The sequence below is a fragment of the Gymnogyps californianus genome, chromosome 17 (assembly GCF_018139145.2).
Source record: "Gymnogyps californianus isolate 813 chromosome 17, ASM1813914v2, whole genome shotgun sequence".
NCBI classification, from domain to species: domain Eukaryota; kingdom Metazoa; phylum Chordata; class Aves; order Accipitriformes; family Cathartidae; genus Gymnogyps; species Gymnogyps californianus.
Window position 1 is genome coordinate 1595292 of NC_059487.1, and position 24490 is coordinate 1619781.

A 24490-nucleotide genomic window follows, 5' to 3' on the forward strand; every position below is an offset into this window, starting at 1 on the left:
ATAATCCTGTGATCCTATGATAATTGGATTGGAAATTCATACACATCTCCTCCCCAAATAGATTGTAGGCTCTTTCAATCGTTTCAACTGCTGAAGGCAAGAGTAATTGTGGGAATATTAGTCCGGACTTAAAAATTCTGTTCTTACCAAAGAAGAACTTTGGAAAATCCAATTATCAAAAAGGAGAGAGAGAATATGGGCAGGGCTGTTGAGAGAACTTCTTGGAAGTGTTCTGCGATTTCTGGAAGCTTGTTTTACTTTCTCAGTGATGTTTACCCACATGACAAAGAGTGATGCAGCTCTAGTCATGCAATTCCAGCATTCTTTAGTGTAAATAGAAAGCTGTTGGAAATCATTCAAACTGCCATATCTGGGACATAGTATGTACTCTTGGTTTTGGAAATGAGAATGTTTTACATTAAAAACTTGTTGTCTTGCCCTCTCGTAGACTGAAGGACTTAGCTGCACTTGAAGGAAAACATGCATTATTACAGAGTGAGTTGGTAGACGCAAGAGAGACTGGAGGAATCGCACCTTCAGAGGGATCTGCTGAAGCAAGAGAAACATCAGCTTACCATGGCACTGGAAAAGGTATGGTCACCTTATTCCGAGGCAGCACTTGTGGGAGAGGCAGTTGTGATAGCAAGACCAGCACCGATGCTGTCTCTGGCAGTAGACAGGGACAATGTTGTTCTCCTTCTTGGAAAACGGTGATGAGACCACACAGGCTCTTTGGTGTAGTTAGTGCCCGCGTGCTTATTGGGAACACGGAACTGGGAGTGTGTCAGAGACACAAAAGGGGATCTGGAGTGGCTGCTTCAAGTCAGGGATTTTCCTGTCTTTGTTCTCATGTTGTTCTTTTGTCTCTCCAGGCAGAGCAGGCAGTAGCAGAGTTGACAGGGGCTCAGAATAAGCTGAGTGCTGAAGCAGCTGATCTACGTGTTGCAACAGCGAAGATGAGCAGTATGAATGAAGCCCTTGCGCTGGATAAAGTGCAACTGAGCAAACTTGTGCTGCAGGTGAGCAGAGCTGCCAAAGATCTTGCCAAGGGTTCGTCTCCAGCTGCTGCTGCTGCTTCTTTTCAGACTCCTTGCCTTCCGACAGTAGGACTGTCTGAATATGGAAATGTTGTTCCTTTTTCTGTCCAAGCCAAACCTCCTACAGAGTCAATCTGACTGTATCTTATTTTCCTCTGTGCTTCTGTGAGTGTAGCTGGAGCAAGAGAATGAAGCTCTGTCAGGCCAAGTGGACGAGGTGGAGAGAGCAAAGATCTCTGGCAGGAGAAGCTGACCGTGTGTGAACGAAACAAATGAAGAGCTCAGCGCAGAGAAAGCCCACCTGGAGCAGCTGCTGAAGAAGGCAGAGGAGCACCAGGAGGGGCTGCAGGTAGAGCTGAGGAGACTGGCAGAGGAGAAGGCAGAAACCCAAGAGAAGCTCAGTCAGGTGAGCCAAAAAAGCGGGTGCTTTCTGGGTGGGCTTCTCGGGCTGCTTGGCTCAGTGAAGCTGTATCTGTTGGCTTCTGCGGGTTTTTGTGAAGGAGACGCTTGGTAGTGCTGGAGGTCGGAAGGCTTTGTTTACTTCCTTTTGGAAGCGTGTTGCTGGCTTGCAGAGAAGTTCTGCATTCTCGGAGTTGTCTCTGCTTCTACAGGTTACTTTAATCCCCCTGGCCTGTGCTGGCCTCTTTTTGGCTTTTGAGAAGCTGCAGGGAGATGATTGTGTCCATGAAGCTGAGTAAGACTACTACTCTCACGTGTGGCAAAAGAAGCAAACGGCATAGCTCTTCACCCTTTTCTGAGGCAAAAAGCCCCGGGGCTGCCTGTTTCTATTTATGCTTCTTGTTGTGAAGTCTGCAGCTTTCAAGCTGCATTTGTTCGAGCCTAGAGAGCGGGACAAAGCTGCAAGTCAATGTCTGCTGTCCCGTCCTGCCAGAATGGGAATGACAACCTTTGAAATTGTTGAAATTGTATTTTAAGACAACACACGCAGCTTTGAATTGCTGGAAGCCTCTTTAGGCTTTGAGGAAGAAGATGAGAAATAGGGGATGGCACAGGACTGTTTTCTCTGGACTAACTGATTTCAGGACCCGGGAAAAAGAGCTTGGGAGAATCGTGTCACTGGGGGAGACTAGGGAGTTTGTCATCGTTCAAATGTCAGTTCCATAATGTGCAATCCTGGGTATTAGGGGATAACTTTGAGAGGAGAATTGGTTGTTTCTGATGGTTCTGTTCTCTGTTAGGACAGTCTTAGTTTTGGAGTCCGTGCTATGTTTGGCAAATACAGAGCAGAGGTGTTAGACCGAAGAAAAAAGCTAAAAAATCAGGGTTCGTCTTCGAGCTTGAATACCAGCGAGGTATATTAGACAACTTCTTTGCGCAAGACGCGTAAACGGTATGGTTGACGTGAACTACTGTACAAACAGAGTCTGCCATCTCTTTGGCCACATCAGCCAGACATTCCGAAATCACTAAATGACACTGCTCGCCCAGGGGCCGTTGCCCTGCCAAGCATCACCTCATTGCATCCAACTGCTTTACACACTGCAGTAGGTGACGCTTTGATGGGTTGGGGTTTTTTCCTAGAAGGAGAAACCACGTGTATTTCACTTTCTTCAGCGAGCAAAGTTGCTTTTGCTCAACCTTTGCTGAAGTTGTCCGTCACTGGCATAGATTCGGATAGAATCGTAGTTTGCAAGGTGGCAGTTCTGGAAGATGCGGTATTTTTGCATGAGAACGGGTAGTGTGGGGTATGTACGTTTGCCCGGAGGGAGCTGTCTGGTCCCAGGCAACCCAGGAGGGCCTTACACATCACTTCCAAGTGAACAGTGCCAGTGCCTTTTGGCAGCCCAGGTATGAGTGCGGTATACAGCAGATGCTCTTAACCTTGCAGCCCAACGTCAGGAGCTCTTCTCCTCCAGCTGATTCAGAAGCGGCACTGGCCGGCTCTGCCCAGGACTCCAGAGAAAGGACTCCAACTGTGTTTTGTCCCGCTTCCAGGTTTACCGCCAGCAAGAGTCGGCTAGCAGTGGTCTGGAGCAGCTGCGCCAGGAGTCCTCTCGCCAAGGCATGCGCTGGCCAAGGTGTGCAAGGAGAAGGAATTGCTGGTGCACGAGAAGGCTGCCCTAGAGGTGCGACTGGCAGCCGTGGAGCGGACAGACAAGGCCTTTCAGAGCAGCTGGCAGAGGCCAGGTAAAGGCGGGGAGGAGACCCTAGGCAGGACATTGTTTAGTGTTCTTACTGGAGTAACTCCCTGTGGGTGTCTGGAGCAAGAAACTCCTTTCTCTCCGTATTTGTAACTTGCAGGTCGGCGAAGGAGACCCTGGAATCCAGCCTGTTTGAGGCTCAGCAGCGCTTATCTCAGCTGGAGATCGCCAGGAGTCAGCTTGAAGTCCAACTTCACACCGTCACGCAGGCCAAGGAGGTGATCCAAGGTGAAAGGCTCATTGCTTTGTTTCTGGTGCTCCCCCTGCCTAGGGAGATGGTATAAAAATAGCTCTCTGTCTGCAGTGCTTCTGAGGAGTGAAGGAGCTGGAGACAGATCCCTCCTACACTGAAATTCAAATGGCTTAAGGTCAGTAAAGTCAGAACCACTGTTTGGGCAGGCACTGAATCTTGCCATTTGTCGTGTTTGCAGGGGAAGTGAAGTGCCTTCAGTGTGAGCTGGAAGCGGAGAGGACTCTGATGAGGCAGGAACGGGAAAACATGGCAGAACGGCTCTTGCAGACAGAACGGCAGTGTGACAACACCCTCAGACTCCGGCAAGCTGATCATGAAGTGGAAATAAACAAGCTCCTGCAAGACCTGGTAGGAAACGATACGCTTTTGAATTCTTTGAGCAAGGTTTGTGGGCTGGCTTGAGAAGAAGAATAGCCTGAGCGTGTGAAATGGCAGCAGTCATCTGTCATAGGCCACACGTTGCTAGGCCAGGCAGCAGAGCCAATGGCTCCTACTTGAAGGCACGTGAACACCCACAGGACTCTGCTGGGACAGTAACTGCAGCCCCAGATTCAGGGTGGGCCTAAGACGAGTTCAGCAGAAGGTTGGGTGGTCCCCACCCAAAGCATGGCAGCAAAGGGGCAGGAGCTTACCGGACTCCTGTCTACCGTGAAGCGGACTCCTGACATTCCTGCCAGCTGCAGGCACGGGAACTTTGTTCCTTTCTGTCTGTCCTTCCGCGGTTGACAGAGGCATTAGCTTTGGGCTAGAAGCGTATGGAACAGGGCCCTTGTCCCTGGTACTTCAGTTCGTGGCCTGTCTTGTGACTAGGGCATCGGGGTACTGGCCTCTTGCTCACCCTGCAGTCCCTCAGCATCTGTTCCTTGATGAGAATGGAGTTGAGCTTTGAAAACAGAGACTCTGAGAACAGAGAGAAATCCCGAGGCGAGAGGTGTTGGGAAACAGGCAGGCATCAGAGAGGGGAAGGTGACGTCTCCTTTTCTTCCACCTGCTGACCCTCCTTTTAAGTTCCTCGATAGGATGTGGTTGATGGAGGGCACAAAGCCACTGTGGTGCGCTGTGCTGGTGAGGGGTTGTGGGAGGGATGAAGCTTCCCCTTTGTTTTGAGGAGCTTGGCTGGGACTTTATCTTGAAGTCTTTTCCTGCCCTCATCAGGCAAGCGAGCGGGAAGGGCACCATTCAGAGGTCCAGGAGATGCTGGAGCAATGGGAAAAGGAGAAGGCAGAGACAGAAAAGGAGCACGAGAAGAAGCTGTTTGATGTGAAGCAGGAAGTTGCTACCGTGCAGGTAACAGAGTGAAGGGCAGTACCCAGGACATAAAACATAAGTCCTGGGACTGAGGAGGCAAGGACTACTGCAGGCACTGAAAGCACAGAGCCTGGGAAGCTCCAGAGATCCGCAACAGGAAGGCAGGGTTACAGTGGAAGCAGAGCTGGGTAGCAAAGCAGAAAGAAGTGGCTGAATGAATGTGATTTTGAGACAGAAAGAGGAGAAAGCTGGCCTGATGGCAGGTCCCAGTAGCCTGCTCTCCATTTGTGTTTACAGAACATCACGGCAGAGCTGCAAGCAGAGCTGCAGGAAACTCAGAGCAAGACCGAGGCAGTGGAGAAGAGGCACAAGGGAGAAATCCAAACCGTCAAAGAGGAAATGAATATCCTCCTTCAGCAGCGGGATGCTCTACAAAAGCAGGTGACTGCAACAGCAATAGCTACTCCAGTCATCAAACAGGCCGTCTCTCCACTTCGTGCCTTTCCGTGGCAGAGCAGCAGGCTGATGGGGTGATCCCTCGGACTGCCACCATACTGTGGTCTCCATCTCAGCTGCTCTGAAGGAGACTTACAGGCCAGCTGAATCTCAGCTGCCGCCCTGGACAGATGGCCTAGTGCTTTTGCCTGTTTGCCAGCAATCATCAGCATGGATTTCTGCTGGTCTTGTTACTGCTAGCCTTGGTTTTTAAGGTGGTTTTTCAGATGACCATGGTGACCCACTGAGATTTTTAAACAAGTCGGCTGTATCCACTGTGAATCTGGTACTCTCGTGCTAGGGTGGAATTTCAACAACTTCTTTCCCTTTCCTCACAGTATATACTATGGCTGACAGTGACAAGCTGTAGTCTTTGACTGCTTTGTTTATGTTTTACTTGAGGTGGAAGAGTTGACATCTCAGCTAGCAGCCTCTGAAGAGCCTCTAAAGAAGGAGGCTGTGACTCTACATCAAGAGGTGGCGTCTTTGGAAAGGAAACTCGAGAGCACTGAGAAGCAAAGAAAGGATGTCCTGGTGAGGCTGGCAGATGCCGTGAAGGGCCATTTCTTACATGTTTTTTGGCCTTCTGCTAATAATTCTAAGGAGCAACTTCTTCCAGTGGAGAGCTGATTTTGGGTGGTCTCGTACAGGTTCAGTCCAAATCTGAGAAGATACAGAGTGGTTGTTTTTTGGTTTAACCTTTCCAATTGCATTGTTCTGAATAAGTAAGGGAAGATGCCGTAGTCATAGAAAACTCCGTGATGATTCAGGGTGTTTATTTTCCTCACTTCTGAAGATTTCTGCCCTTGAAGCTTTAGTCAAAGTAATTTTCAAACTTGTCTCTATTTACATTGCATAGCTTGGGCAATTATTTGTGTCCAAATCCATATTTAGATTTCTAAATATCTGGATCTGGAAAAAGGGGTGAGAAGACAAAGTTTGCTAATAATGGAGAGCTGTTCAACGTTGCCCATCTGAGAGCAGACAGCGGGGAATAAATACAGACATTTGAGAAACCAAAGTGCTGATTCGGCTAAATATGTGTGCCAGCAAGGGGAAAACTAGTCCTGATTTCAAACACTGAATGAGAGACTGTGATCTGACCATTACTCCTTCCAGAGGGCACAGTGGGGTTCTAGAGGATGGTACCCTGAAAACTCTAGACAGGAGAGGTCCAGAAAAGACCCCAGCACCCCCAAAAAAGGGAAATCAAATGTTGGGGGGGTTCTCTCTTCCCTTCCTCCCTAGCAGAGAGAACAGCATCATGCCACTGCCTAAATCATGCTTAGTCTGGGCTTTAAATCTTGGCTGCAGTTCTGGGAGCTCCTCCCCAAAAGAACACACTAGAGCTAGAAGAGGTTCAGAGAAGGGCAGAAAGGAAGGTGGGACTGGCTGAGTCAGCTGGGAAAGACGCAGCCTAAAGGGTGGCGCGGGAAAGGTCTGCAACATCCCGAGAGGCAGGGAGAGGGGGGGCAGCACTTGGCTGCCACTGGAGCAGGAGTTCCAGTCGAGTACGAAAAGCAAACATACACAGACGGAATTACTGAATCTTTTCCTCCCTGTTTTGCAGCAGGAACGGGACAGACTGCAAGCACTTAAAGAAGAACTGGTATGGGAGATAAAACTTCTTCAGGAGTCGGTCACAGCCTCTGAGACCCGAGCGACTACAGCAACAGATAGGCATCACTCCCTTGAACAAGAACTCCACACCACAGTGTCTCTCCTAAAAATTAAAAATGAGGAACTGGAAATGCAGCGGGAGAAAATCCAGGTGCTCCAGAAAGAGGCAGCACAGGGAAAAGCTTTGCAGGAGAATCTCACTCATGTGACTGCCATCCTGTCAGAGAGGGAGGGAGAAATGAAGGTGTACCAGGAACAGATGAGAGTGCTGGAAGAGCAGAAAGAAATGCACAAAACTGCTCTGGATCAGGTTATTAAGGACGTAAGAGAGAAAAACCAGAAGATAGAATCCCAGCAAGAACAGATACAGGAGCTGGAGAAGCAGCAAGAAGAACAAAGGATTGCTGCCAGCAAAATGAGCAAAGACCTGGAAGAGAGAGACCAGGAGATCAGATCCCTGAAGACCTTGCAGAATCTCCAGCTCAGGCTAACCAAGAAGAATGAAGAGGTTAGACATCACAGAGAGCAAGAGAAGCTCCTAGAAGCAGCCTTGCACGAGAGGGAACAAGAGACCAAGGCTCAAGGTGAGCAAGAAGAGTTAGACGAGGAAAGAAGAGCTCTTCGGGAAGATCTCCGGCACGTTCAGCAGACGCTGACAAAGAGGGATGAAGAGATCAAGTACCAGAGAGACAGAGTCGGGTATTTAGAGAAGACTCTGGCAGGGAGAGAACAAGAGCTTAGGAGGCAGAGTGAACTCCTGAAACAAATAACATCGGCTTTGCGATGGAAGGATGGAGGGGAGACCCTACAGAAACAAATCCAGAAACTCCGAAAATGGGAGGAAGAGGAAGCAGAGAAGAAGAGAGTTCTCCAGGAGAGAGACCGTCTCTTGCAAAGGCAGAAGGAGCTAACCCAACAACTGGAAGATGAGCGGAAGGCAAAGGGGGAAGAATTGGAGCGTGCGATTGCTATTTTGAAGCAGACTGAAAGCGGGGAAATGGAATGGAAAGAGAAGGCACAAGCACTGACTCTCGCCCTTACCAAGAGTGAAATGGCCAATGGCACGTTGAGGGAAGAAGTAGCCGTCCTGCAGAGTATGGTTTCAGAGGGGGACACGGACCGGTTTCATCATCAGGTAGGCACTGTGACTGATCATCAGTCAACCAAAATGTCTATAAAGGGTTCTAAAGCTGTTTCCCATAAAGATATGGGAATGTATATTCCCATAATCCATGACCTGCTTGGCCATGGAAGAAACCATGATTGCAGCCAGCAGGCTTGCCTGTCTGTAGAGCTCTGGCCAGAGGCCATTCACCTGCTAGAACGTTTTCTGTCAAGCCCAGAACCACTGAAAGTACTACAGCGCTTGCTGTTAAAATTCACTCTGGTCCAAAAGCTGGGGACGGGTAATTGGTTCTCTCCTGTCTAGGCAAGCTTAGCCAACGTGTCGTGGTTAGGATTTGGCATGGAAAGGACAGGGCACAGTTGACCAAACTAAGTACAATTTTGTAGCGATGGCTGAAGAGCAGCCCTGATGGTGCTTAGAGGATGCTTTCAGAGATTTAGATTTCTGAGGTACAGCTTTTCCGGTGTATTAAAACTAACGGAGTTCGTACGGCTGCCTGATCAGGTTAAAGGCTTCATTGCGCATTCAGGATGTACTCTCCCTGACTTGTTGATTGTGGCCCTTCTAACCTTTCTGGGGCACCAGCTCACACAATCTCCTCTCTGTATGCCCAGCAGGCTACTGCAGAAGGGGAGCAGCTCTCGTGGCTCTCGGAGAAGAGACTCCTGTCGCAGCGGCTGGAACATCTGCAGCGAGCAGTTGCAAGGCTGGAACTTGAGAAGACTGAGCTGAAGCAACTCAATGCTGAGCTCAGGAGGACTCTTGAGCAGGTAAACCAGGCTTTCACTGCCTCTGCAAAGCCTCACGGTCCTCTGGAACACAACCCCTTTCCACAGACAGCGCTCCGGAGTCCTCTGCTTGTTTCCTTCCCTCTCCCACCTCCCCCTGTGGACACACACGTCTGTATTTTCTCTCTCTCCTGGCACCCCACTGCCTTCACAAATGCACATTCACTCCGGTACCACCCTTCTTGCCCCAGTGGCCCCATACGCACACACTGGACACTCTTGTGTCAGGATCTGCTTCCTCTCGCTCTTTCTCTTCCGTAGTCTACTTGGAGTGCTTTTGGCCCCCAGCGTTCTCTGGTGCACTTAACGGTCTCTGAGCAGACACCTCCTTGCCGTGATCTCCAGAGGTCCTTTTGCTCCTTGTTTGGTGGCAGGTTTCTGTGACCCTTTCTCCTATCCAACGTGCAGGTGGAACGTGAACGGAGGAGACTGAAGAGATACTGTAGTGGTCGGTCGCTGCCAGATGCATGCGGATCTTCCTCTCCGACCAGCACAAGGTGCCTGCTTCTCGACAGGTGAGAACAGACTCTTACTTGGTGGGAGGAGGCTCTGGCCATACAGAGGAACAACGGCAAATCCCGGTGGCAGCAGCCCCCGGTATAGACCTAACGGCAGTCGAATATAGAGCATGGCCCTGGCCAGACTGGAGGCCAAAACCAAATCCTTGCGTTTTCTTCACAGGAGGAGTCTCACACGCGCTGCAGTCGTCGATTAGCTGAGTTGCAGAACCAGGTGAGGAGGAGGAAAGCTCTCATCACAAGCTGCTGGGGCTGTACTCATGGGCACAACTCTGCACGCTGCTACAGCCCGAGGCTTGTTTGGCTGTCAGGGAGCGAGTACACCAGGCGGTGGAAATACCCAGTCAGACCCATCTGTTGGCCGTGGCCAAACACCATCATTCACCTAGGTCTAGTCTCTGGCTTGCCTAAAGGTGGAGAGGGATTGGAGGAAATGCAGAAAACTGGAACTCGCCGGAAAAGAGGGAGTATTCTAAGGCTGTTCCCCTTGAGTCTCACTCACCTGGTTGACTCCTCCTGTTTTCCCTTGGCTCAATTACCAGTGGAGCTTGCATCATATCACTGCGCGTTCCCCTGCCGGGGCTGGCTGCCTGAGTTTCAACATCTAGTCTGCTCTGGCAGATCAGGGTCGCCCTTTTTATCTGGTTTGGCTTTATGTTGACAGACCTTGGTGGTGTAATTCCAAGGCAGCAGGTTCCATAAGCCATAAAACTCCTTTAGGAACTGCTTCTGTTATTTGAGTTCGCTTGCCAAGAAAGAGTATTTTCATGTTCCTAGCCTGAGGTTGGGGATGGCATTCCCGTGGGGAGCACAGCCCTCGGCGAAGCACACGTCACTTGGAAAAGAGAGGAGAACCTCTGACCTGAGCTGTGCTCCCCAAAACAGCAAAGCCCTGAGCGCTGCTCCCAGTGCTGGCATCTCCTCCACCCCAAAGCAGGCAGAGGGCAACATGCCAGAGCTGCTGTGGCCGCACTGCACTGCAAACCTGGGAGGAGGTGAGAGCAGCTGGGTCTCTGCCCCCAAAAAGCCCAGCAGGCACAACCCCGTGTTGCCAGGAAAGAAGAGAGTTGGAGGAGTTTCAAGGCCTCCGCAGTCCTTTAAGGCTCGTTTCCCCCCTGGGCTTGGTTCATCCAATTCTGCTCTGCTCATTTGTGAAATGCTCTGAAGGGAGGAAGAATGAGCGTTTTCGCCCTTTTCGTGTGCTAGCTGTCAAGTTTTGCAACTAGATCATAACAGAACAGCTCTTCAGTACCTTGTGTAACCAGTGGTGCTCCTGCCGAGGACAAAGCGTGTGGAACCGAGGTGGCAGTAGCCCAGATCTCTCCTTTGAAAAAAAACGAGCTGGGTTACTAAATCCTGTAGGAACCTCTGTCTTTCATATACATGGAATGTCTCGGTGGTGTACGTGTGAACGGTATGCCGGAAAGAGACTCGAATTGTTGATAGTCTCAGGTCAGTTCAGGGTGACTCTGGGAACCTGTTAGTGCCCATTCCCCAAGTGGGACAAAGCGTTTGTCAGGGCTGGAGTTAGAGGGTGCGTCTTCCCTGACAGCCGGAACCGTGGAGCTGCAGATGGTCCTAACAGCGTGGGCTTGTCTGAGCTCGGCCTTTCGCCTCTTTCAGGTGTCCCTTCTGCAGACGCAGCTGGCGCAAGAACGCAAATGCAAGCAGGACTACATTGAGTGCTGTGCAAAGACCAGCCAGGAGCTGTCAGACCTTCACCGAGAGCTGTCTTGCTCCTTAGCAGCTGTGGTCAGGGAGCCCGAAGCTGCTGTTCTGGAGGCAGAGACTCGGAAGCTGGCTCAGCCTCTCTGAGCCGCCTTTTCCTGTAGAGGAGCAGCTGCAGCATCACGGGGTTCCTGTCTCGTGCCCTTCCCAGGAATGCATTACGTTTTGCTGTGGGAAACGGGCTGCGTTTGTTCTCTTTGCCTTTGCAAGCATCTCCTGGTGACGGTGGTTTTTAAAGTTTTTTTGAATAAAAGGAATTGTGCAGGACCGCACTTTTTCAGTAGGAAAAAGCAAGGGGTGGGTAAATTGGTGGCTTAGGAAAAGGTGACGCTGTTCTTTTACTTGCGCAAGTCAGCTATTGGGAGGTGTCGTAGGATTGAAGCTCCTGAGTTCATGGCCGTTCCCTGTGAGGAGAGGGGGAAATGGAGGTGTTCTCAAAGCGAAGGGGGAAGAGTACACGCCAGGGATCGAAGGTGGGGCACGAGAGTGGGATTTTTCCTTCCCTCATCCCCTCCTCCCTCCCTCCCTCCCTCCTTCCCTCAGCACAAAAAGCGGCGGTACTCTGCCGAGCCGCTTTGCTCTCAGCTCTGTCGCCGCGACAGCCAGCCTGAGGGGCAGCCCGGCTGTTCTCCGAAGGGCGTTAGTAACCAACTGCAGGCCTGTCAAAGAGGGAGGCAGCGGATGGGCTGGGGAGGGCGCGAAAGCCAGTGAAAGCCGCTCCCTGCCAGCAGCTTGGCCTCGGGGTCGAGCCCTCTCCAGCTAACCGATCTCGGCCCAGTCCGCGTCTCTCGGGCGTCCTTCCGAGGCCCGGGGGCCGTTGGCAGGGCGGGCCAGAGGAGGGCGAGGCGGCAGCGAGGAGCTTCCCGGCCCGGAGGCGACCGGGAGCGCCAGCCCCTCCCCGCCAGCCCCCTCGGCCGGCTTCGGGCCGCGCTGCCGGGCGGGCCCGGGGGCGGTGCCGGCCCGGCCCCGGCAGGCGGGTTTGGTTCCGGGCCGCGCGGCGCCATGGCCTCGCTGTGGCGGCTGAAGCGGTTCGATGCCTTCCCCAAGCCCCTGGAAGACTTTCGGGTCAAGACGTGCGGGGGCGCGCTGGGTGAGCGGGCGGGGTGAGGGCGGCCGGGGGCCGGCGGGCGGGCCCGGGCCTCGCCGTGGGGCGGCGGCCGGCCGGGGGGGCCTTGCGGGCCGGCGCTGGGCGGCGGGAGGCGGCGGCGTGCGGGCTGAGGGGAGGCGGAGGCTGAGGCGGCGGCTGAGGGGAGGCTGAGGCGCGGCGGAGGCGGCGGCTGAGGGGAGGCGGAGGCGAGGCGGGCGTGCGGCCGCGATCGGCGGGGCTGAGGGCGGCTCTCGTCTCCCCGGCAGTGACGGCTGTCAGCGGGCTCATCGTGGTGCTGCTTTTCTTCTCGGAGCTGCAGTACTACCTCCCCAAGGAGGTGAGGAGCGGCGGCGGGGGGGCCTGCGGGCCGGGGCGGCCTGCCGTGGCTGCGCACCCCCGCCGAGCCGCCGCCTCCTCCGCCGCCCCCTCCGGGCTGCCCCCGCAGCAGCTTCACCCGCCGCAGATGGGTTTGGGGTTTTTTCTTTCCCCCAGCCGGTGGCCTTGACGACGGGAGCGGGCTGCCCTCCCCCGAGAGCCGCCCTGCGCCGAGGTGCTTCGATAGCAGGCCGAGACCACAGACCTTGGCAGTCTCCTTTGTGAAGAGGGATCACAAGGAACTGTGCTGATGCTGCAGGGGGAAGTGGATTACATTTCAGCGTAACAGCTTCTGTGGCAGCTGGAAACAGTCCTCCTTGTACACCGAACCAAGCCCCGCATTTAGGGTGCTGCAGTGTGCATCTTGTTCCCTGTACGTCACTTGGCCCCAGCCATACGCGCTCTTCCAGTCTGGCACATTCCTATCCCCCTGGCTGAAAGAGTCTGTATTTTCCCTGGCTGACTGGTGACTCGACCCTTAAGCCTAAACTTGCACCTTACTACGTTTACTTTGTGTGTGTGTGCCTACCTGATAAACCTATTTTAGTTGATGTATCAGTTAGAAGTTGTAGTAAGCGGTCCTTGGCTCCATAAACATCTCCTCTACAGTATTTGCATGTTAGGACTCATCCTTGTACTTCAATACAAACCAGAAACGATTCTGGCAAAGTGCTGCAGTCTAACAGTAATACTGTCCTGACTTTTCCAAAACATGAGCTCCTTATTACCTTTACTGGGAGACAGTGTAGTTCTGTGGATCAGCATAAACGAAATTTGTTGAGTTGTTATCACTCGGATTTAACTTTTCTGTTGTTGAAGTTGAAAGGCTAAACTAAGCCAAGAGCTGAACAATCAGTAGGTTTCTCCTGTGGGGGTTTCTCCAGTTGTCATGGGAATGTGGTGATAGTGTTCTTACTGCTGTGTCACTGAGCAGCCTTTCTGTATTCACAGGTTGTGACATTACAAATTTAGTGTCTGGGGACAACAACTATTTACCATTTTGTGTAACAGGTCCAGTATCCGTCACAGTGTACTGACTGGGTCTGCTTGAGGCAACATTCTAACAAAGCCTTTGTGCAAGTAACGTCTGATGGACGCTCCAGGAGGGCTTACAGATAGCCGGTTCTTTCTCTGGAGGCTGTTCTTGAGATGACGAATGCTACTCTGTTAATTGGTGTTATTTCACACCTCAGCAGGCTCTATGCATACCATTTCAGGTGGGCTTTGGGTGCAGGATGCACAAGTTCCAACACAAAATCGTTGCATTCATGTGTAGAACACATTGTGCATTGTGTGTAGAGCAAAACGCGTACAAGATAGCGTTTCTAGACGTGTCTCATCACTTTGAATCCTCTTTTCTCTTAGAGCTGGGGAAAGAAGAAGTGTTTGATCCAAACTCTTTGGATGCTGATGGCTGCGAGAGCTGTTGTGGGGCGGAGTCAGAGGACGTTCGGTAACCTTTACACCTTTTTGTATCTTCTTAGCACTTGAATTCATACTGTTCTGTTGCATGCACTTTTTTTTTCCAAATGTCTGTGAAGGTCTGTGCAATGAAATGCTGGGCACGTGTTCAGAGAATGATGAGAACTGTTGTGGTTTTGGTATGCCTTTGGAAGCTGCAGAAAACAGAAACCTGTTTTTTGTGGTGACCAAGGTGTTATCCAGAGGTAGAAGAGTAATGAAGAAAGTTTGCCATTAACCGTCCCTCCCGTTTTGACAGTCTTGCCCTAAAAACAGAGGAGGGGAGGAATAGAAACAGGCAGATGCTTTGTTCACATGGGGAAGTTCCAAACTGCTCAGAGCCGTGGGACAATGATGTGGTTTTTGTAGCAAATTTCTTTGCCCGGGAGTGATCTGACTGTCTAAACGGACAGGCAGAGCCCTCTTCAGACCCAGGAACTGCATGCAAACAGCTTGCATCCTCATGCCAAAATCTCAAAAAGTACCTCAAGAAGCTCGAGCTCCTTCAGGAGCATTAGGCCACCTTTCAAGGTCCAGTCCCTGATGTTTGCTTTGTTGCTTTGTTGAACAAGAATCCACCAAGGATTCAAGTCCTGAGCTGGAGCCTCTCTTTCTAGCGATAAAGATGGTAAGATGGTGCTCGTGCTTTTGCAGGTGTTGTAATACTTGTGGCGATGCCAGAGAAGCATACAGGCGGCGAGGCTGGGCCTTCAAGAACCCGGATAGCATAGAGCAGCGCAAGAGGGAAGGGTTTAGCCAGAAAATGCAAGAGCAGAAGAAGGAGGGCTGCCAAGTGTATGGTTTCCTAGAGGTCAGCAAGGTGAGAGACGGGTTTTGCTGTGAACCTGCTGCGTGATGGTGGTGCCTGTGAAAAGGCAGAGTCGGGGCGTTCCTCTCCTTTGCCAGCTGTAGGTGTTCACAGGAGCGTAATATAATAAATAACCCCTGGGCTCAGCAAGGTGCTTGTGCCCGTAAAGGGGTTCAGTAGGAGAGTCAGGAAAAGCGGTGGGAAGGGGCTAATTCTCCGTTTCGTTGTGTGGGCTGGTCGGAAGCATGCCGGCTGGAGAAGCTTAGCTTTTCGTACCGTCTAGCTGGCGAGTCTTCTTGCCGAGGTTTCTGGAGGAGGAGAGGCAGCTTCTTTGAGGGGAGGTTGTCCCGCCTGGCCTTCTAGTCTTAAAACAGAGAGCACCAGCGGATGCTGGAGATAAGAGCAACCACCAACTTGCCAGCAGAGGTGCTGGAGAGAGTGAGATGTTCTCTTCTGTGGAAAAACAGTGGAAGCAAGGCTATTGGAGTTGGCTGTCAAAGCTGAAAACGCTCAGAGAGGTGGTTTTTGCAACTGGTGTGTGAAAATGTAGTCCGAGATGTACCAGGTAACTAGCCTGTCATTTGGCGGGTTACCAAACCCGGAACACTTGGACGTGCAGGTTACGTCCCCAAGTACCTTCTAGAAGTCAGGCCCAGGCTAATTCTTTTTTTTTGAATGCAAACTCTGGATTCTTTTACGTCTTGGTGTACTTTTCCTGGAGACCACCTTCTTTGTTTCTGGAAAGGAAACCTTTTACTCACGAAGCCAGACATTGTGATTTGAGCATCATCGTGGGTACCGAACCGTTCGGGGACCCTCTCTCACAAAGTGTGATGAGCAGGAAAGATTCGAAGGGGCATGCTGGAGGTAGCGAGGGTCCCAGGGTGGGTGTCACGGGGGGAGTTTCGGGGGGCTGTTGTTACGCACTTGGAATATTGCACATCTCCGTTCTCATCAGGTCTGCAGGTAACACAAGCAACAGGCTTGCGCAGACATCGAAGGTGCAGTGTAGCACGTGAGCTTGGGACATTCCGATCTTCCAGGGGAGAGTGTGTATGATGCTAGTAAGTGTCAGGGAGGACTGGCACCTAATAGCCATATCCCTTTCAGATTCCAGGATGAAGTTTTAACAACCTTTTTCTTTTTGGGTTTTTGCCTTGTTTTGTTTTGTTGGTTTAGTGCTTTATTTTTGCATGCACCTTATTTTCATGGGTCTATACATAGGATCACCGTTGTTTATTGTATCAAGGGTTTTTTTTACCCTGCTCACTTTCCGTCTCAGTTACTTTCTCCATTCCTTTTCTGTGATACTGTTTTGTATTTCCTGCAGCAACAGTCAGTTCCCTCACAGTAGGGTTAATTCCTCTTTCTTCCCATTTATATGTCCACTAAAATAATTTGCATAAAACAGTTATTATCAACACCAGTATGTAATTATGGCTTTCAACATGACTGCCTGTGAGGAAGAGGGGAAATTCACCCCCTGTTGGGACAATAGCTGCTGATATTGTCACCTATGAAAATGAGTTGCTTGGTGTCTGTCTTCTTTAAACAAACATTTACAAATCCAAGCACTAGTACGACTGCTTTATTTCTATAGGTTCAGACCTTTTAATGAAAGATTACTGTCTCCTGCAGGTAGCTGGAAATTTTCAGTTTGCCCCAGGGAAAAGTTTCCAACAGTCTCGTGTACATGGTATTTTCTTTTGCTGTTTATTGTGGCCTTGAGCTTCCAAGTGTACCTGACCATTTTCTTTTAGTATCTTTGCATTGTTATCCATAATAGTAACAGGACTGCTTCAGCGGGGAGGACATTGTTGAAGTTTTGTTATAGAGGTTTAGAACCATCATGAACCAATAGCAAAATGGTTTCTGTTGGTGCTGCCACATGCGTGTGGAAGAACTTGGAGGAGAAGGAGAGCCTGCCCAGAAACAGTCTCACTTGTTCTACAAAACTTTGCTGCTCTGCTGTAAAACAGCCTCCAGTGAGGTGTTCAGCCAGGAGCTGAATATCAGTATCTCTGGAAGGGATAGCTTGGAGTATCTCAGGAGAATTTCAAAGCAATTAGAACTTTTAGAGTAACATGTAAGTTGTAAGGGACTTCCTCAAGTATCTATATAAATGCACAGTGGCCAGAGCAATAGTGGTAGTTTATGCCTCGTATCTTTAACAGGAACTTGATTAAAAAGATTTGTTGTTTAATGGAATGTTTGCAGTTCCCTTGATCAAGTTTTTGAAGCATGAAGTTTGTAGTAAAGGTTTCCGAAAGAGCTTTAGTTTCAGCCTGATTTTTTTCCCCCCTTCCCATCACTCATTCCAGTTTAACCTGTACCACTGAGGCAAAGGTCAGGGGAGAATGTGAATGTGCTTTGTGAGAGTAGCTAGTGTATTTGGAGAAAAACTAGCAAGCTTTTGAGCACAGTTTCTAAAGATTAAAAGAAGAAACACTTTTGTGCAAAAACCTTGCCTGTTTTTCCCCACAATACTAGTTGTTCTAATGAAATATTTCGCTTCTTCCCGCAGAACTTGCTTTGGTGTGCTCACACTAGCATGACAACAGCAACCTTACTACAGCTAGGATTTACAATTTCACAGCATGTATCTAAGTTAACGAGACGCATCTCTGCATTGCATCTGTTCTCTGTAATAAGCATGAATGCAAGCTGGCTGTCCTGAGAGCCAGTACTTTGTGTACGGAGAGGAGGGGGTGAGGTCAGGATAGCTCTCTCTGCCCCAGAATTCCTGCAAATCTGAACTGAAAAATGAAGGGCTTACACTGGGGAAAACACAGGTGAAAACCAGAAAGGACTATGTAGTTACTGCAGACCTTTTGGAGGCAGAGTTAGGAATATCGGTGTTTTGAGGACAGTGAAAAGGAGCAGGAGGAGGGATGATGGGCAGAGGAACTTTCCGCTTTCTGGGACTTGCGTCACATTAAATAATGAGGAAAGAAGGTCCCTAATGCTTTTCTCCATGTGCAACTGTTTTCAGCTCGTGGGATCTCCCGAGTCCGTTACTGTCTGTTGAGATCCCTCAGTGGCTCTCTTTCGGGTACTTTTCCCATCTCACCGTGAACTCAGGTGAACGTTTTGCATTTACAACACCCTTTTGCAAGGCGTTCAGCAGGTCTGCTCTGCTGTAAGAAAAACCACCTCCCCTCGTGTGCTTGCTCCCACTGGCTGTATCTGATGGCCTGTGTTCCTCTGCTGGGCAAGAGTGAACGGTCGCTGCCCGCTCTCTCCCTGCCTCTCAGGATGTCGTAGACCTTTCCTGTGCCAGCCTGCAGGCCGTGTCTTTCCCCCGCTGACGAGTCCCGGCTTACTCCGATGGTCCTTTGTGGGAGCCATTCAAGCCCTGAGCTTCCTTGCTGCATTTCTCTGAACCTCCTTCAGTTCAGCTCTGTCTGGAGGCACCAGGCTGCACCCAGGATTAAGGTCCTGGCTAAGCGTGATGTAGGCAGTGGCGTAATGATTTTCTTCCTTTTGTTCTTGCTTGCTTTCCTAGTTATTTGTAACGTTTGATTTCCCTTCCCCCCTGCCCCCCCCCCCCCCGCCTTTTCCTGGGCAATGTTTTCATGGCACCAACCAACAACCAAGGATTTTTCCCTGACCCCTGAGGGAAAGGGGGAAATGGACAGCTCAGAGCCTGGTCTTTTTTTAGTACATGAAGCTGAGACTGTTTTTCTGCCTCAGTATAACCTTTCTTCATAATCCTTTTTTTTTTTTAGTTTACAGAAAGAAGGAGAGTTTTTTTCCCCTTTAATTACAGATAAAGATCTTGACCAGTATTGGTCAAAGCTCTGTGAGCCCCTCTGGAAATACCTCGTTTGGGTCATAATTCCACATAAGAACTTATGTGCCTGTGATTTTTGATCTTTAATAAGGCCTATATTAATACTCAGTCCTATTAATACACTTAACAGAATGTCACGCAGGATGAAGTTGAATGTCTAAGAGAAGTCTGAATATTCCAAACTGTTATCATCATAAACCACATTAACAATCCAATAAAAATAATAATTTTACTGGACCTCTTTGGCACAAAACTGTGATGACTGACAGTATTTTTGCTCCTGCCTTCTATTCCCTACCAATTTGAATCAGTAGGGAATAGGGTGGGTGAACAAGAATGTCAGTACTGTGGAAAGTTTGTTCCATTGCACAACTCTCCTTGCCTCATGTTGGAGTAGCTATACCACGTTTGTACAACTGATGGTTAGACGTGAGAGTCCATACTTTTCTTTTTTTGGTGCTATTCAAATACTGAAGCTAGCACACCAGCTTTTCAGTTTCTTGTGCTGTTACTCTCTCCTTATCCTCAGGGTTACTGTTGTTTAATAGATCTCCAGCTAGGGAATCTGCACAGGCATCTTTGTGACAGTGCGAAGCGTCCTATTCAGACGCACTTTGTAAATCTGACCGTAAATGTAATCCTGATCTGAGCTTCTGAACTTTTGTCGTGTGCTTGGTGTTAACGTCTTCAAAGCTGTAACCTCTCTCCTGGGTAGAAGAATAAGAACTAAGAGGAGACACAGGGCTAACAGACATGCAAAACAGAACCAGCACTGCATAAGGTGCAATTTCATTTCTCTTTAGTTATGTTAGCTTTAATTGTGTGTAGCTCAATCTTTATGTCCTTTTATCTTGTTTGAGTAGCTGCCCTAGGATAGATGTGTCCCAGAAAAAGTCTCATTTTTCAGGGATTATTCATTTCTTGTTTGGGCTTCCTTTTCCATACACAGTTCTCTTTCCTTGCCTGTGTTTTTGTCCTCACACACTCCTATTTTGTCCCCAGAAATCATCTGCCTGAAATAATGCTTTATAGGTTCTAACACTCATCATAAGGTGAGGTTTGACAGCACCAGCTGAATGTGAGAGGAATATATGTAAAAGGCAGCCTTGCCCAGAGGAGTTCATCCCATTTCTCACATCCATGAGCCTTGATTCTTTGGCTTGGCAGAAATCCTTCCATTAAGACAGAGAAGATCAGAGGTCCTGTTTAGACTAGGAAAAAAAGATTGAAGTTACATACAAGTTTGCTAATATTAGCTAAATTCAGTTACTTTCCTGATCAGGAGAATGCTACCGAGTAGCCACCAAAATCAGATTATCAGCAACTGCTCTCCCATTGTTTTCATTTTTAAATACTGTGTGAGTGGGTAAGCCTCATGAAGGTCCTTCTTAAGAGTTACTGAATATCAGGTTTTATTAGTTACAACCACATTTGGATATTCTGAGTTATTTGTTGACAATATGGTATGTATATGTGTTTTAATGCACTTGAATCTCATGCTCTTAAGAGACGCATAGGCTACCCCTTTCAAAACTTTGATTCCCATTAGTCAATATACATGTCTGCATTATCTCACCATAGGGTAACATCTGCTGAAATAGATTCAAACCACATTTCACTTGTTTTGGCATTCTAAATGTCCTGAGGGTTTTTCATAAAAAAAATCAAGCCCCTAACATCTCAGACTTTCTCAGAAGAAAATGCGTTACCCAAATCCTGTGTGACCCTAGAATTATTTCTTAAATATCCTTATACTATGGTAATCTTTATGCCCAAAGGACCTCTGATGGTCTCCTGATAATCTTTTTTTGCAAAGTGTTGGACATTTCACTTGTTTTAACACAAGTTCTCCTCCCTGTCTTTATGCAATATTCATGTGTCTGAAGGAACAAGAAACACTGGAAGTGCTGAAAAACTAAAACTGTCTTTAAAAAAAAAAAGTTTGTCCACTTGTAAGAAAACAGTTATTTTGTCCTTTTTACTTTGTTTTGTTTCTGCCTGCACGAATGTTAAATCCAAGTGAGATGATTTCACTTCCCTTGTTGTTGTTTGCATGGATGTTTCTCTATGCTTGTATGTAACCTTTGCTCTCATGTTCTTTTGATGTTGGTTCCGTATTTATACATATGTACCCAACCTCGATGAAAGTTGTTCTGCACAGTCATTAAATACAACTTTGCATTCCTTTTGGTTTCTCATAATCCCCAGGCCCGGAAGGAAACATAATTTGGAAATTGAGGGAGAGTGTTTTTCTGTCTTTAGATAACTGAAGAGAAAGGTCAGGCTCTGCTGGGTTAATTCAATTTTTAGCCAGCCATCCATATTTACAGTTCTAGTACACCTAACTGGAAGACTCGAGAACTGATAAAGTTTAACCCCTATTGTATCCAGAAAAGATAAGACTTCTACTGTGCTTTCCCTCTTGGCTGGTTCATGAGTAAGGAGATGCTATGTTCTTCTCAGCTGACCAGAAGCTGAGCACTTTATTACTAGAGGTATTTCTGCAGCATAGACTTTGTTTATATTTTATCTTAGTTTTCATCATTATTAGATATTTTAGCATGTGTTGCTATTCATTCCTCATCCTAGGTCACAGAAATTGTCCTCTTTTGTCTCTCCAGGCAGAGCAGGCAGTAGCAGAGTTGACAGGGGCTCAGAATAAGCTGAGTGCTGAAGCAGCTGATCTACGTGTTGCAACAGCGAAGATGAGCAGTATGAATGAAGCCCTTGCACTGGATAAAGTGCAACTGAGCAAACTTGTGCTGCAGGTGAGCAGAGCTGCCAAAGATCTTGCCAAGGGTTCGTCTCCAGCTGCTGCTGCTGCTTCTTTTCAGACTTCTTGCCTTCCGACAGTAGGACTGTCTGAATATGGAAATGTTGTTCCTTTTTCTGTCCAAGCCAAACCTCCTACAGAGTCAATCTGACTGTATCTTATTTCCTCTGTGCTTCTGTGAGTGTAGCTGGAGCAAGAGAATGAAGCTCTGTCAGGCAAAGTGGACGAGGTGGAGAGAGCAAAGATCTCTGAGCAGGAGAAGCTGACCGTGTGTGAACGAACAAATGAAGAGCTCAGCGCAGAGAAAGCCCACCTGGAGCAGCTGCTGAAGAAAGCAGAGGAGCAACAGGACATCATTGCAAGGAGATTTCTGCTCAGAGCCTGTGCAGTGTTTTGGGGAAGTAAGTGTATTGAAAAAATCGGACAAAAAGTCTTTGTATACAGTACAGAAACTGACAGCAACAACCTAATGTGGAGGGCTGTGTGGAGACTGATGAGGCATGCTGTGATGGAGTGCTCTGGAAAAAGAAGAAATTTTACCTGCTCATCAGGTTCATCCTGCTTTTCCAAGCCTACTATGACTGACCCCATCCACACAAGCCAGCACCAGTTTTGTCCCACCACTGCTTCTGCTGGGGAACCTGCAGTGAACACTGTGCTCTGAACGTTTATCTTACTTTGGAACTCATGCCTTGAACCAAGCCCCCTGCCACAGTTCACCTGCTACAGCAGGTCCCCGACTTGGCTCCTACTGAGGCCTTTTGCTGTACACTGGTCCTGTTACCTCAGGTCATCGCTTCTGGCGGATCTGGCTGTTGAATGCAACGGCTGTTTCTCAGGAGACTGACTGTCCAGAGATATTACTGCCAAGTTAAGGCTCAGAGACCGATCCAGCTTCTGGGTCTCTGCCTCCAGAACAGCAGCTTCGGGCTCCCTGACCACAGCTGCTAAGGAGCAAGACAGCTCTCGGTGAAGGTCTGACAGCTCCTGGCTGGTCTTTGCACAGCACTCAATGTAGTCCTGCTTGCATTTGCGTTCTTGCGCCAGCTGCGTCTGCAGAAGGGACACCTGAAAGAGGCGAAAGGCCGAGCTCAGACAAGCCCACGCTGTTAGGACCATCCGCAGCTCCACGGTTCCGGCTGTCAGGGAAGACGCACCCTCTAACTCCAGCCCTGACAAACGCTTTGTCCCACTTGGGGAATGGGCACTAACAGGTTCCCAGAGTCACCCTGAACTGACCTGAGACTATCAACAATTCGAGTCTCTTTCCGGCATACCATTCACACGTACACCACCGAGACATTCCATGTATATGAAAGACAGAGGTTCCTACAGGATTTAGTAACCCAGCTCGTTTTTTTCAAAGGAGAGATCTGGGCTACTGCCGCCTCGGTTCCACACGCTTTGTCCTCGGCAGGAGCACCACTGGTTACACAAGGTACTGAAGAGCTGTTCTGTTATGATCTAGTTGCAAAACTTGACAGCTAGCACACGAAAAGGGAGGTTTTCTCCTCCCTTCTTCCTCCCTTCAGAGCATTTCACAAATGAGCAGAGCAGAATTGGATGAACCAAGCCCAGGGGGAAATGAGCCTTAAAGGACTGCGGAGGCCTTGAAACTCCTCCAACTCTCTTCTTTCCTAGCAACACGGGGTTGTGCCTGCTGGGCTTTTTGGGGGCAGAGACCCAGCTGCTCTCACCTCCTCCCAGGTTTGCAGTGCAGTGCGGCCACAGCAGCTCTGGCATGTTGCCCTCTGCCTGCTTTGGGGTGGAGGAGATGCCAGCACTGGGAGCAGCGCTCAGGGCTTTGCTGTTTTGGGGAGCACAGCTCAGGTCAGAGGTTCTCCTCTCTTTTCCAAGTGACGTGTGCTTCGCCGAGGGCTGTGCTCCCCACGGGAATGCCATCCCCAACCTCAGGCTAGGAACATGAAAATACTCTTTCTTGGCAAGCGAACTCAAATAACAGAAGCAATTCCTAAAGGAGGTTTATGGCTTATGGAACCTGCTACCTTGGAATTATAACACCAAGGTCTGTCAACATAAAGCCAAACCAGATAAAAAGGGCGACCCTGATCTGCCAGAGCAGACTAGATGTTGAAACTCAGGCAGCCAGCCCGGCAGGGGAACGCGCAGTGATATGATGCAAGCTCCACTGGTAATTGAGCCAAGGGAAAACAGGAGGAGTCAACCAGGTGAGTGAGACTCAAGGGGAACAGCCTTAGAATACTCCCTCTTTTCCGGCGAGTTCCAGTTTTCTGCATTTCCTCCAATCCCTCTCCCACCTTTAGGCAAGCCAGAGACTAGACCTAGGTGAATGATGGTGTTTGGCCACGGCCAACAGATGGGTCTGACTGGGTATTTCCACCGCCTGGTGTACTCGCTCCCTGACAGCCAAACAAGCCTCGGGCTGTAGCAGCGTGCAGAGTTGTGCCCATGAGTACAGCCCCAGCAGCTTGTGATGAGAGCTTTCCTCCTCCTCACCTGGTTCTGCAACTCAGCTAATCGACGACTGCAGCGCGTGTGAGACGACTCCTGTGAAGAAAACGCAAGGATTTGGTTTTGGCCTCCAGTCTGGCCAGGGCCATGGTCTATATTCGACTGCCGTTAGGTCTATACCGGGGGGCTGCTGCCACCGGGATTTGCCGTTGTTCCTCTGTATGGCCAGAGCCTCCTCCCACCAAGTAAGAGTCTGTTCTCACCTGTCGAGAAGCAGGCACCTTGTGCTGGTCGGAGAGAGAAAATCCGCACGCATCTGGCAGCGACCGACCACTACAGTATCTCTTCAGTCTCCTCCGTTCACGTTCCACCTGCACGTTGGATAGGAGAAAGGGTCACAGAAACCTGCCACCAAACAAGGAGCAAAAGGACCTCTGGACATCACGGCAAGGAGGTGTCTGCTCAGAGACCGTTAAGTGCACCAGAGAACGCTGGGGCCAAAAGCACTCCAAGTAGACTACGGAAGAGAAAGAGCGAGAGGAAGCAGATCCTGACACAAGAGTGTCCAGTGTGTGCGTATGGGGCCACTGGGCAAGAAGGGTGGTACCGGAGTGAATGTGCATTTGTGAAGGCAGTGGGGTGCCAGGAGAGAGAGAAAATACGGACGTGTGTGTCCACAGGGGGAGGTGGGAGAGGGAAGGAAACAAGCAGAGGACTCCAGAGCGCTGTCTGTGGAGACGGGTTGTGTTCCAGAGGACCGTGAGGCTTTGCAGAGGCAGTGAAAG

General features: G+C 49.5%; 2 protein-coding genes and 1 pseudogene across 2 annotated transcripts in view; 2 read left to right on the forward strand and 1 right to left on the reverse strand.

The window, feature by feature from the left end:
- The window catches only part of LOC127023473 (centrosome-associated protein CEP250-like), a 37618-nt pseudogene extending 26375 nt beyond the window's left edge, over positions 1-11243 (forward strand).
- LOC127023174 (centrosome-associated protein CEP250-like) lies at positions 519-1180 on the forward strand. The gene is made up of 2 exons (XM_050907155.1): positions 519-591; positions 873-1180. Exons 1-2 carry the CDS (start codon positions 577-579, stop codon positions 1173-1175), a joined length of 318 nt encoding a protein of 105 aa, XP_050763112.1. The 5' UTR covers positions 519-576; the 3' UTR covers positions 1176-1180.
- A 7471-nt stretch (positions 11244-18714) lies between the features above and the next one.
- Positions 18715-24490, reverse strand: part of LOC127023474 (centrosome-associated protein CEP250-like) — a 35229-nt gene continuing 29453 nt past the window's right edge. Inside the window, exons 29-32 of the mRNA XM_050907587.1 lie at positions 23969-24076; positions 23751-23801; positions 22057-22340; positions 18715-19710 (exon numbers count right to left, since the gene is read on the reverse strand). Coding sequence (XP_050763544.1) covers positions 19632-19710; positions 22057-22340; positions 23751-23801; positions 23969-24076 — 522 coding nt within the window. The 3' untranslated portion in view covers positions 18715-19631. The remainder of the gene's footprint in view (positions 19711-22056; positions 22341-23750; positions 23802-23968; positions 24077-24490) is intronic.